The sequence below is a fragment of the Sinohyriopsis cumingii genome, chromosome 10 (genome assembly GCF_028554795.1).
Source record: "Sinohyriopsis cumingii isolate HCF-2022 chromosome 10, ASM2855479v2, whole genome shotgun sequence".
NCBI lineage: Eukaryota > Metazoa > Mollusca > Bivalvia > Unionida > Unionidae > Sinohyriopsis > Sinohyriopsis cumingii.
The window spans coordinates 103,720,765-103,735,736 of record NC_142970.1 but is presented as its reverse complement, the minus strand read 5'-3'; the positions used below and the strand labels follow the sequence as shown (position 1 = coordinate 103,735,736).

Sequence of the window (14,972 nt, the reverse complement as noted above, 5' to 3'; positions counted from 1 at the left end):
TGCCGCAGCATGAACACTCCATCATAGTACAATTATTTTCCAATGTTGTTGAAGCAAACACTCGAAAATATTGAATGAAAGTCACGCAATGTCTACAATAACACGAAAGAACACATGGTTTTCAACATATTAATTGAGATGACACCAACCGGAAACATGTCGCTGTCGCATCATCCTAGAAAGAGGCAGATTGATCACGCTGAAGCCACATGTCAACGCGGGTTTGTTGTTATCATGTGACTATTTGACATGTGACGTGGTATACATATCGGCCGCGAGATTGGCTAGTCATGTGACTAGCAAGGCAAATGATGGGAACGAGGTCAAATTTCATCAACGTTTTAGTTTCGTCTCGTCCGACAACGGATTAAAGACAAAATCGGTGTTATACTTGTAATTTCTGAGAAGATAAATGATTTCCCTATCGATTTAATGTAAGTATGGCTCAATGTAAGGTCATTTGAGTTTGCTAGGCCTGTTAGTAGGCGAGTACCCTATGCCGACACCAAATTTTGTCGGGGAATTCCAACTTTTCGATAGGCAGAGCACTCTGACCGTACACACCAACATAAAAAACAAATATCAAAAATGGGGTGGCAAGGGTCCGAGGAAACCCGGACTAACAGGAGATTTAATCAAAGCTGTACATGAGGGTGTACAGTTATTCAAAAAACACAAAATATCTGCAACAAAGATTGGAACGTTCACTACCACCTGGTGATCAGCCCATCAAAGTGTTTGCCCAAAGTTATTATATTTAAAAGTGCAACTCGGACAATTTGCTGGATATGGAAGGTAAGTACAGATCCCTAATTAACTTATAATGTCAGCTGATCGCAGTAGCTTTTTATCGTGCCTGTCATAAGTTTCAATTTTTTTAAAGACTGCTGTCCTATAGGGACAGTTCTTTAAATATGCTTTTTTTTTCTTTCTATATTGATGGACTCCAACTTTCCATTTGCCACTGAAATCAGGCCTGAGTCACATTAAATTCTTGGTTAAGTTCTCAGTTAAAGTAAGACCATTGTTGTTATACTATAGCTGTAGAATCAAGAATAATTTCTTGAAAATATTTGCTACATCAGTCCTGACCGCTCGAGTGGTCTAGTGGTTAGAACGTCTTCTTCGGATGCAGGAGGTCGCAGGTTCGCACCCCTGCCGAGTCATACCAAAGACTTACAAAAATGGTACTAACATCTGCCTCGCTCGGTGATCAGCATTAAGAGCTTAGTGTTAGGAGCCAGTAGCTTCTCGTGGGTCGGTGGTTCTTTCCGGGGTTCTCCGGGTTCTTCCTCCACCATTAATACTGGTCGCCATGTATAGCCTATCGTGCTGAAAAATGGCGTTAAACCCCACAACAACAACAACAACAACATTAGTGTTAGGACTGGTCGATCTGGTGTTAGGATAATGTGACTGGGTGGAACATCATACATGTCTGCGGCATGATGCCCCAGTGCTAGACGTCACTATAAACTGCCACACTGCAGGCATCTTAGTGATATGACTGACTTTTTTTTTAAAGCTACGTTAAAAATCCGAATCACACACACACACACACACACACACACACACTACAGCTGTCCTGAATAAACCCATTTTCCTTTCACGAAGAAGACCTTGAAACATATGCGGATCATCCTCAAGTTTTGATATAAACTGTATACAAAGAATTGTATTGTCTTTAAAGAGCGACAACCCTGACACGGAGTGTCGCCTTCAGCTCGGAAGACATTAAATTGAATATTAATGTAGTCTTGACTTCACAAATCATCTGCTGTTCAGGACGACAATCTGCACATTTTGACGTCCGCTCTTTGTTTAGAACTAGGGAACATAGATATGGGGAGATCGGATAGACGTTTCCGCCATTCAAACAACCTGCGTCGCCATCCATATAAACTATTGCACTGTCTAGATCACGCCATCTTAGACTGCATAGCCAAAGAAAGGTATTTGCTCGATTTGATTAGGGTCAAGAAAGGGTTATCTTTTGAGTGCATGTATTGTAAATGCATGGTCACGACTTAAGATTAAAACTCCGGTTTATATAATTATGTGGGTGAGTGTATTGATCTCTCTCTCTCTCTCTCTCTCTCTCATTTATCGATTTGATTGCACAGTACATGACTCTTTCAGCTATCTCTCTCCGTCCAACTCCAAAGCGATGTTTTGTGTGGTTTGGATTTTAATGTAGCTTTAAACAATTTTTCAGTCATATCGCTACGATGTATGCATTGTGGCAGTTTATAGTCATGTCTAGCACTGGAGCATCATGCCGCAGACATGTAGCATGATGTCTCACCCAGTAATATTGTTCTGCCACCAGGCCAGCCAATCCTAACACTAACCTCTTAATGCTGAGCGCCAAGCGAGGCAGCTGTTATTACCATTTGTGTAAGTCTTTGGTTTGACTCTGTCGGGGATCGAACCCACGACCTCCCGCATCCGTGGCGGACACTCTAACCACTAGGCCACCAGGGCGGTCCAACTCAAAAGCATTTATCAAACTTAACAAGAAGACAAACTGAAGTAGTGATTCAAAAACATACATACATACATACATACATACATGTAAGTGTATACATATATTCACACAAATAGATAGATGGTAAGAAAAGAAACAAAAACCAGCAATAATTTTGACTTGTCTTGCTTTGAGTTTGTAAGGGTGAGTATTGTAAACAGTCGTTATTATCTCTCTTTCTTATATATTTCTCTCAGAAGCATTTATCAGATTTGGCAGTTATACAAAGGAAAGCAGTGCTAACATATAACCCGTCGTTCTTTTTTCCCCATATATTTGTAGAGTCTACATTCAGCAGAATGGCAGAATTTTTTAAAGGAGAGATCTGCACAACGGCCTATGCGAAGTTCCGACTTCCGCATCCCGACTGGATATTTGATTCCATAGTTGATCACTGCAAAGATGGATGTTTCCTATTGGCCGTTGACGTAGGCTGTGGGAGTGGCCAAAGTTGCCATCGTTTATGTCGCCATTTCCGGTCAGTGATTGGGATAGACATCAGCGAAGATCAAATAAAGGCTGCAAAGTCAAAATACGGGAAAAAGATCACATTCCGTGTAGGTCAAGCGGAAGATCTTAGTTTTCTTGACGACCATACAGTTGATCTTGTGACGGCTGGAGTGTCTATGCATTGGTTTGACATTCCGAAATTTGTGCAAGAAGCAAAAAGAGTTTTAAAGCCAGGTGGCGTTTTGGCTGTGTACTCCTATTTGATGCCACGCGCTGACTGTCCACACGTTGAAGCCTTCTATGTTGAGGTATGTATTTTACTGCATGTTACATCTACCAGTCTGAAACTAAGCATTATATCCTCACTCATTTCTCTTGGAATACAGTATTGCTACCCATACCACGTGACCGCTTTTGGAGAAGTAGTTTAGTTTCATACATGTTAGTTTGCTTTGGAAAATGGCGATGATCATCAATGCCAAGCGACTGTGATTTAATGCAGTGCTTTTGATTGACCTGATGGTTATTTCTTAGAAATAACAAATTCAAGAGGAAAATTGGATGAATAACTAGGCGTTAAATCTAATTCATATCAACGGTGTTAGTCGCCAAAGTTTAAAGAAGAAAATAATAGCTGTACTAAACTACAGTTGCAAGATTAGGTAGATTGGTGAACAAGAATGCTTCCTTGTCAAAACTAATCTTAACATTAAGTACGCTAAGAATAATTCTTTCCGAATTATGCAAGGCAAAATCTGGGTCCAGTGTGTTCACAATTTGGTGCAGATTTAACGTGCGTAAATACGGGTAGATCTAACTTACACGCAATTATCGTCTTAGAATATTCATTCATTTCTGAGGTAAGATAAACAATTTGTATGATCATATTATGTCAGGAGCATGCGCAATACTTTGAAATTTTGTGACAGTGGCTTTTCGTGTCAACCAGGATCTTCGCGGGCAGTTCATTGCAGTAGAAATTTTGAACCGTAAACGTATACATTCAAATAAGTAGAAAGCTATGTAGCATCGCAGAACCTTGAGTCCACTCGTGAAATAAAAGCACTTCGACATGGATGCTACAGAAGTAGGATGGTTTACGAATTTCATCTTATGCCTACAGAGATAAATAGTAACTACTTATTTCAGTGTATTTTGGTGTACTACATCATTTTACAAACATTGCATATAATTAAAGACCATGCTTTGAAAACTGGACTTTGACATCTTTAAAAAACATGTCCTATTCGAGCAACATTTTCTCTTCAAAGTTTGCTATACAAATTGTGCAAGAGATGTAGTGGCCAAAGTATCAGCTTTTATCTCGGCTAGTTTTCTTGTGTGAGCGGCCCTGAAACGTCGACGGATTGCTTTGATCAGGCGAGATTAAAAGTTAATGCAGAAAAGCCGGGAGTGATCTCAATGTAAGTACCGTAGGATAGTATGACATAGCATGTGTACGATGAGATAGACACCAAAGGCAGTAAGACCTAGCACATGCTGGTGTCAAAAACCGAGCGAAAAACTCATCAGTGAAAAGATAATGTCCAACATTACTTTTATTGTCTTTTGCAATGTTTATCATTCATTCGGATTTAGTGTATAGAGTAAACATGTTTGTAGTTTCTGCTGCATAGGTAGGAGGCCTTCTTTCTCCAATCGTCCTTAATGTCTGCAAATTACTGAATGTCAGCAAACCAAATAATTAGCAGGATATGACTAGAATTGGCATTTGTAAATCTTCTTCTTGAACTAGCAATGTATTGATTACAGTCATCCAATAATTGTCTAAATAGATACATCAATCAATCAATCAATAAATAAATCAGTCAAACAATGAATTTGTTTATAAAATTGACGAAGAAATCAATACAATTTATTCGACATGTGGTCATTGCATAGCTTGCGAACATTAAGACCTCTTTTAACAGTCCCATAATGTTACCGGACATAAAGAATAATGTGGACCATGTTACCCTCACAGATAAACAGTCCAACAATGTGGACAATAATACTCTTACAGATCCACTGTCCAATAATGTGGACAATAAAACTGTTGCAGATACACAGTCCAATAATATGGGCAATACGAATATTACAGATACACAGTCCAACAATGTGGGCAATACGACTATTACAGATACACAGTCCAATAATGTGGGCTATACGACTATTACAGATACACAGTCCAATAATGTGGGCTATACGACTATTACAGATACACAGTCCAATAATGTGGGCTATACGACTATTACAGATACACAGTCCAACAATGTGAACAATAACACTCTTACAGATACACAGTCCAACAATGTGGGCAATACGACTATTACAGATATACAGTCCAACAATGTGGGCAATACGACTATTACAGATACACAGTCCAACAATGTGAACAATAACACTCTTACAGATACACAGTCCAACAATGTGGGCAATACGACTATTACAGATATACAGTCCAACAATGTGGGCAATACGACTATTACAGATACACAGTCCAATAATGTGGGCTATACGACTATTACAGATACACAGTCCAACAATGTGAACAATAACACTCTTACAGATACACAGTCCAACAATGTGGGCAATACGACTATTACAGATATACAGTCCAACAATGTGGGCAATACGACTATTACTGATGCACAGTCCAATAATGTGGACAATAACACTCTTACAGAGACACAGTCCAATAATGTGGACAATACGATTATTACAGATACACAGTCCAACAATGTGGACAATGAAACTGTTACAGATACACAGTCCAATAATGTGGACAAAAAGACTCTTTCAGATACACAGTCCAACAATGTGGGCAATACGACTATTACAGAGACACAGTCCAACAATGTGGGCAATACGACTATTACAGATACACAGTCCAATAATGTGGGCAATACGACTATTACAGAGACACAGTCCAACAATGTGGGCAATACGACTATTACAGATACACAGTCCAATAATGTGGGCAATACGATTATTACAGATACACAGTCCAATAATGTGGGCAATACGACTATTACAGATACACAGTCCAATAATGTGGGCAATACGACTATTACAGATACACAGTCCAATAATGTGGGCAATAAGGTCTTACAGATCCACAGTCTAAAAATGTGGGCAATACGACTATTACAGATATACAGTCCAATAATGTCGACATTAACACTCTTACAAATAGATACACAGTCCAACAATGTGGACAATAACACTCTTACAGAGACACAGTCCAATAATGTGGGCAATACGACTATTACAGATACACAGTCCAATAATGTGGGCAATACGACTATTACAGATACACAGTCCAACAATGTGGACAATAACACTCTTACAGAGACACAGTCCAACAATGTGGGCAATACGACTGTTACAGATACACAGTCCAATAATGTGGACAATACGACTATTACAGATACACAGTCCAACAGTGTGGACAATAACACTCTTACAGATACACAGTCCAACAATGTGGGCAATACGACTATTACAGATACACAGTCCAATAATGTGCGCAATACGACTATTACAGATACACAGTCCAATAATGTGGACAATAACACTCTTACAGAGATACAGTCCAATAATGTGGACAATAACACTCTTACAGAGACACAGTCCAACAATGTGGGCAATACGACTGTTACAGATACACAGTCCAATAATGTGGACAATACGACTATTACAGATACACAGTCCAACAATGTGGACAATAACACTCTTACAGATACACAGTCCAACAATGTGGGCAATACGACTATTACAGATACACAGTCCAATAATGTGGGCAATACGAATATTACAGATACACAGTCCAATAATGTGGGCAAATACGACTGTTACAGATACACAGTCCAACAATGTGGGCAAATACGACTGTTACAGATACACAGTCCAATAATGTGGACAATACGACTATTACAGATACACAGTCCAATAATGTGGGCAATACGACTATTACAGATACACAGTCCAACAATGTGGGCAATACGACTCTTACAGATACACAGTCCAACAATGTGGGCAAATACGACTGTTACAGATACACAGTCCAATAATGTGGACAATACGACTATTACAGATACACAGTCCAATAATGTGGGCAATACGACTATTACAGATACACAGTCCAACAATGTGGGCAAATACGACTGTTACAGATACACAGTCCAATAATGTGGACAATACGACTATTACAGATACACAGTCCAATAATGTGGGCAATACGACTATTACAGATACACAGTCCAATAATGTGGACAATAACACTCTTACAGAGACACAGTCCAATAATGTGGACAATACGACTATTACAGATACACAGTCCAATAATGTGAACAATAAGATTCTAATAGATACACAGTCCAATAATATGGACAATAAAACTCTTACAGATACACAGTCCAATAATGTCAACAAAAAGGCCTCTTACAGATACACAGTCCAATAATGTGAACAATTAGACTCGAACAGATAAACAGTCCAATGATGTCGACAATAGCACTCTAGCATATAGACAGTCCAACTACGTGGGCAATAAAACCTTTTACAGATCCACGTCCAACAATGTGGACAATAACAATCTTACAGATACACAGTCCAACTATGTGAGCAAAAAAAAAACCTTTTACAGATCCACAGTCCATCAGTGTGGGCAATAAGGCCTATTACAGATCCACAGTCCATCAATGTGGGCAATAAGGCATATTACAGATCCACGTTCCAACAATGTGGGCAATAAGGCCTATTACAGATCCACGTTCCAACAATGTGGGCAATAAGGCCCGTTACAGATCCACGTTCCATCAATGTGGGCAATAAGGCATATTACAGATCCACGTTCCAACAATGTGGGCAATAAGGCCCGTTACAGATCCAGGTTCCAACAATGTGGGCAATAAGGCCTATTACAGATCCACGTTCCACCAATGTGGGCAATAAGGCCTATTTCAGATCTACAGTCCAACAATGTGGGCAAATATGCGTTTTATAGATATACAGTGCAACAGTGTGGGTAATAATGCGTTTTATAGATACACAGTGCAGCAATGTGGGCAATAACGCGTTTTATAGATACACAGTGCAACAATGTGGGCAATAATGCGTTTTATAGATACATACCGATCAATGTGTGTAATAAAGCCTCTTACAGATACACGGTCCAGCAACAGAAAGTTGCAGCATACGCACCTTATGAAACACACCAAATAATAATAATTTGTTGTTGTTGTGGGGTTTAACGCCATTTTTCAGCACACGATAGGCTATATATGGGGCCAGTATTAATGATGGAGGAAGAACCCCGGAAAACCCCTGAAAGAATCACCGACCCATGAGAAGCTACTGGCATGCTTTCTCGCATACCCACATTGGCTGAATCCGAGACTAGAACCGGGGAATAATAATAATAATAAATGATAATGATGGCATAATCAACAACAGCAACAACAACATGCAATAAAATGTTATTTGGTAACAGTCAAGAGTGTGAAGATAGATTCAATTCGCTTTTATTTTATGCATCTTTGCTTGCTATACTTTTGATTTAAAAAAATTCAAAGTTCACTTTAGTTATTGAAAACTTCAAGATTATCTTTTAAAAAAATATTGCTTTGATTTTAATGTGGCAATATTCCTTTGCTGAACCGAGTGTGATAAAAGCTGACTATGGCAGATTTACGTACTTCATTACAGTTTCAATACAATCGATGTTGACAATGTCACTTGAACTAAATCCTTTTTTCTTTTTCAGTTATTTAAGTGTATGGACTCTCGGACTCGACATGTTGGTGAAAAATATAGCAACGTTGATTTTCCTTTCCAGGATATAAAAAGGTATCTACATTTTTCATTGCCACATTTATTGACGCCAGGGGCGAAAGTTAGCCCAATATTTTCATTCCACCCATTGACGACAGTTACAAAATTTTCTCGTTGCTAATGAATACGCATAGCTTACCCAATCGTTGAGAGCCAAATAAATATTTTTCTCTAAAACTTGATCGAGTATGAGCTTATACAGGTTTATATGATAAGCGTAGTTAGTTATTCACCGATAAAAGGGATGCCTTTATTGATGTGTACGAACCTGTTTCATTGTGTTATTGATGACGTACTTTTGTTATGCATATTTATAAATACAAGGAGTTTCGATTGTGGCTTGTGACTATGATTTTTGAAGTGCGTCTGGGGAGAAAACTGAACTGTTCCACGTATGGTGCTTTGGCATCGCTCATAATGCTATATCCGGCACAAGAATAGTTCTGCAAAATTAAACCCAAGCTGCTTTCTACATAAATTCATACCAACTGATTGAGCGTGTCTATTCTTCCATCGATATTTTCACTCTCGTTTTCTGTTGAAAGTGAAAGCAAAAAGTAAAGTCGAAGTTCACCATGACCAGTGAGCAACGAAATCAGTGGTGCAAGCGAACATATGTCAACCTGACAACTGGGAGTTTGTCTGCACTCTTTGAAATGCCATATTTTATTCTGCACACGAAGAAAACTTAATTTTTTTTTATCTCCCCTTACCAGCTATGATTCCACTTATGAAGTTAAATATCTCCCACATATAAAATCCCCATCCCTACCAAACTTTATTTTTCTTTTAAAAATAGAATTACCATCCTCATTATCCGTGCATATCAATACTGAATCATACACTATCCACTATCCGATTGATCAATACCCAGAACCTAGTTATATATCCTCTACTAATTATCTACAGTCTACAACTAGTGATCTACTGTCCACTAACCAATTTATCTACTATCAACACCTAGTGATACACAATCCACCAACCACTGATTTATTATGCAGCATCCAGTTATCTACGGGGCCCCGAGTGGCCGAGTGGTCTAAAGCGCTCACCATTCCGGATCACTGCCATCTCACCTGTCTGCGTGGGTTCGAGTCCAAGGCTCGGCTAGCGTGGGTACGTGGGAAGGCCTGCCAGTAGCTTCTCGTGGGTCGGTGGTTCTTCCCTGGGTTTTCCAGGATTCTTCCTCCACCAGTTATACTGGCCGCCATGTATAGCCTATCTTGTGCTGAAAAATGGCGTTAAACCCTAGAACAACAACAACAACAACCAATTATCTACTATCGGCACCAATTTATCTGCTATTCATCAGCCAGTGATTTACTGTCAACAACCATTTATACACTATCCAAAAGCTAGTTTTCAATATCCGAAGATTAGCGACCTGCTATCTACTTACCTGTCATCTACTATCTGCCAATTATTTAAATACTATCAAAAAAATATACATTTATATACAATGCAATATACATTTATATATAATGCAACAATGAGTTATCTACTATGCATCACCCATTAATTTGCTATTAACATCCAGTAATTACTGACCATAAACCAGTTACCTACTATATAATGCCTAGTTATATATACTATCCACTAACCATTTATCTGCTCTCAATATATAATCATGAACTATCCTCCAACCAGTTATCTGCCATCCACTTGCCAGTTATCTATTATCAACACCTAGCGATCTACTATGCACGCCGTATTATCTACTATCCAACAAACATGTATTTACTATCCAGCACTCAGCTATCAACTGTTAGCTCACAGGGAAATAATACCCAGAGCCCATGGACCTGTTATTTACCAACTAGGACCCTACTATTCATCAACCAATTATCTCCGATTAACACAAAGTTTTTTTACTATTCAGTATACGGTGATTTATTATCCACAAACCAATAATATACTATTCAGTACACATTAATCTACTATTCAACAACCTGTTATCTACTACGAATATCCCACTATCTCATATTCACCAACCATTTATTTAGTATCTAATACATAGTTATCTAATATCCTGAGCTCAAAGATCTACTATCCACAAATTAGTCATCTGCTATCCAACAAACAAATATCTACTATCAACACATAATTATTTACTATGCAGCACGCAAGTATCTACTATCCACAAACCAATTATCTACCGTCCAGTCCATAGATCTTTACTATTCACAAACCAGTGACCTACCACCAGTTCTCCTATAATCCCCTTTATGAATTCAAAATCTCTACCCCTTTTATAATATCCCCACCCAACACCAACCTCTTTTTAAAAGACAAAAGAATAATTTTTTATAATCCTTACATATAAATGCCACCCATCTATTGGCCACACATCTTTACATGTAAAAGTTGCAGTTTAAAATCGAACAATGTATATCCCTAATCAACAAAATTAACATCACCATCCATCTCCCTTACCAATTTTTTTAAAAAAAACTATTTTAAAGTATAAAAAAATCTCTCAATCTCTAATGTCCCTACACTAGCCTACTTTCCTATGTTTTTTATTTTAAAAACACTACCATTTCAAGCACACAATGTATGAGTACAAAGGGGTATAAATGAAAGTAATAAAAGCACCCAATCTTGTTGCGGTTTCCATCGTGTACACGAAACATTTAACTGGAAAACTCTTCAGAAATCCCTTCAGTGTCGTAATATACATCATGGGTCTCTTACACGAGTTCGTTTGTTGACAAACTAATCATCCCCGGATCTATCATGTCATTAACCCCGCGAACATATTTTGCCGAGGTCGACACAAAAAACAAGTGATCATTTTAATATCTATACGCACACGTGCCTGAGGTAATCCGCGACAAAGGCAACATATTGATGACATTTCATGGCAGTGACGCGCACGACCTTGTGAGCATTCACTGGACTTGAAAGTATTGTAATAAATTTGGAGTTTGCGCATTTGTTTATATCGCCCCGTTGTAAGGAATTCTTAGATTTTTGTGATTACTTGTTTGATTATTGGAATTCGGTGCAATGGAAATATCCCTTAGCTCGAAATAATTAGACAATTACTAGGAGCAAACGTCATGAAGTGAAGTGTTAGTAAGTTTCTATTATGCCCTGGTTCACTAGTAGTGAATTCAGGTCAAAACCGAATGAGTGTCCCTGGAATACCATAGTCCGTATTAAAATAGAGTGGTGTTCATTGGTGGTGTGACTGCAGTGGCATTATTTACGGTGGGAAAGCGGTAAGTTACACAATGCGACCAATAAGAAGGGACTTAGCAGATACTGTTTATGTCGACATGGTGGTAAATGAAATGCAGTAGTACTGCGGAAATGTGCCTGGAAACCATGAATTGACTGGCATAAGGTGGCCTAGGTAAAATAGTTCCCTGTGTTAGATGATAGTTGTATAGTTTCTGCGGCGTGAACTGATGACGGTACGGAAAGTTGACGAGGAGAACCATACAATTGTGCGGCTGATGTATGTTCGGCAAATGGTGAGATTTGTGGCCTTGCATTGATTAGAGTAAAATGTATGTATAGAATGGACACGACGGGCTTTCTAATTTAGAACTGAAGTTGTATAGAAGTTTTGGAAATTTGGGGTAAACTTGTGACTAATAGCGGAAATCGATCCCAGGGTATTGACACAGCTCGGTCAAGCAAATAACCCAGGCTTGTAACAGTATTTACTCACGTTCACCTCAAACATGGCCGTGGCTGTTGAAAATGGACCCTGACAAAGAATTTCTCGGAGCCGTTGATGTGTTGTTAACAAAATATAAGCTGCTTGTTCGTCCTGGACATGTTGATATACATCGTGATCAAGACATTGTGGTACGATTCAGCCGAACACTTGCTGAAAGATTATCTGGATATTAGTACACGTAAGAATTCTTACGGAATCGTAAAGAACGATCTCTCGAGTAACACATCTTCGATCGGTCATAGCAGCGTTGAACAATGAAATCACAAGCGTAATTGGATTAAAACCTGACGAGGCTCTTCGGAAGGAGATTGTCACCATTACCACACAAATCAGTTTCACAACCACTCGTGTTAGCCCCACTTTAAAACAAATTGGTTCTGTTTCTGTATGCACCGTTGGAGTTAAAAGGCGGGCAGTGACGTGCTATTGACCCGGTATATTCTTTCGTGTTATTTACAACCACAAACTGGATTGATATTTTTTGACCTTTAGGTGTCGTGGGCGAGTGGGCAACGTCCATCAAGCAGTGCATTCGTGTGAGAAGACTTACACGTCTTTCCGGGGGATACATATCTACCACGATGGTCTGATATGAAATCAGTTGATTCATATTGTGCCGGTACGCACGAATGGTGATTCCGTCGGTGAATATGTATATCTTGGTGTCAAGCGGGTACAAACGCGACTTGGTACAATGATACACACATGTCCAATGTTTCGTTGACCGGACAACATTAGATGTTTATTTGAATTGGCGTCGGTCAAGAAGACATTCCACACAGATGTCGTGCGGAAGATCCTTTTACGCAATAACGCATGGAACACATTTCGTCTTTGTAGTGTTTTGGGAGCAACCACCCATAACTGAAAAGTTTTTTAAACAGCATACTCTTTTGTGTCTCTTTTGAGTCTCTTGTTAACTATGTATGATGTATTTAAGCAAAACAGCGATTCATTCATTTCCGTGACGTTACAAACATTCCATTGTACGGACCGAATGATTCCTGCATTAGATCGAGTCACAAATTCGTTCAAAATACGATATGCATCAGCATCAAATCTGTGAACCTTTAATAAATATATATATATATATATATATATATATATATATATATATATATATATATATATATATATATATATATATATATATATATATATATAATGTAATTCTGAGATATAAAATGCTCTTGCTCAAAGAAAACAATACCAGCAGAATATTTTATATGCAGACTAGTCATGATCAATAATCATATTCCTGTAGTATTTTTGGTCTCAAACAAAAGGAACCTCTTCAAAATAAATTATATGCAGTGTAAGCACAATTAATAATAATGTATTGGCCTGAATGTGGCACCTAATAGAATTTGCCTTGCAAAAGTATTAACGACTGCAGGGAAGAATCATTTACGTGAGCCACAGAATAGTTCACGCGGATATCCAATGCGTTTGTGAAGTATATCCACAATAACACTTCATATACAAGGATACAATTGTCTGCACCTGCAGTGACAACGCTGTCGTCAGTGTCGCCACATAGTTCACCGCACGCGTAAATGATACAATCACGTGTGGCGAGCGGGTAATGGTTTGTAATGCCATGGGTTATAGAAGAGCAAAGACCTATCTGCGCTTACTTAAGGTGTTTAGTGAAATCGCGACTGTTTCCGACAACCAATAAATTTCATTTTTATCAAGAAGATTTAAAAAAAATTATTATCAATATCGTATAATACTGTCAATAGCTTGTTAGAAACACAGGTACCTCGTATGTTTTATATATATATATATATATATATATATATATATATATATATATATATATATATATATATATATATATATATATATTCCGACTTGCTGAAATGGCAAATTTGGATCGTCATACGGGATCAGGTACACATTTATCACCCACACTGGATAAAGTTGTGACCAGTGAGGTCTAACATCAACTGCTGGACTTTTTCTTAAAATAATCAATGCTAAATATCGCAGAAATCGTTTGACAACTACTGCTTTCACCGTAATGCAGCGCCCATCGCCATTGTGCATGCCGATACTACTGTTATACTTGTTCCTGATTACTATATTGATTACCTTCAGGTTAGAATATGTGCATGCTGTTGATTGCACCATAGACGATTTCCTCGGCTTTTTAGTAAGTCTGTCAGCCTGGCAGGACTTCACAGATCATAACCAAGACGCAGCCAGAAAATTGGAGGAGAAGTAGGACTGTCTCTTTCACTCTCTTTCTTTCTCTCTCTCTCTCTCTCTCTCTCTCTCTCTCTCTCTCTCTCTCTCTCGATGGATGGAAGGATGGATGAGTGGGTGGATAGATAGATAGATAGATGGTCTTATATACACGCATATCAATGACTAAGTGAGTAGATGAAGGCTATCCTCTTACCTTCATGAACGGCATTACTATGAGTAAGCAGTTTGGAAACGATTGCAAGTAATTAATTACAA

The 14,972-nt window shown here is 38.4% G+C and overlaps 1 protein-coding gene across 5 annotated transcripts in view; it reads left to right on the top strand.

The window, feature by feature from the left end:
* The first annotated feature begins 294 nt into the window (after positions 1-294).
* Positions 295-14,972, top strand: part of LOC149790749 (putative methyltransferase DDB_G0268948) — a 33,368-nt gene continuing 18,690 nt past the window's right edge. The window contains exons 1-4 of one of the 5 annotated variants that reach the window (XM_089972811.1): positions 295-434; positions 2,810-3,285; positions 8,745-8,827; positions 14,607-14,729. In XM_089972811.1, coding sequence (XP_089828937.1) covers positions 2,827-3,285; positions 8,745-8,827; positions 14,607-14,729 — 665 coding nt within the window. In that variant the 5' untranslated portion in view covers positions 295-434; positions 2,810-2,826. Of the gene's footprint in view, positions 435-456; positions 796-1,888; positions 2,063-2,809; positions 3,286-8,744; positions 8,828-14,606; positions 14,730-14,972 lie in introns of those variants that run through there. The other 4 variants (XM_089972814.1, XM_089972810.1, XM_089972813.1 and 1 more) reach the window with 4 other exon arrangements.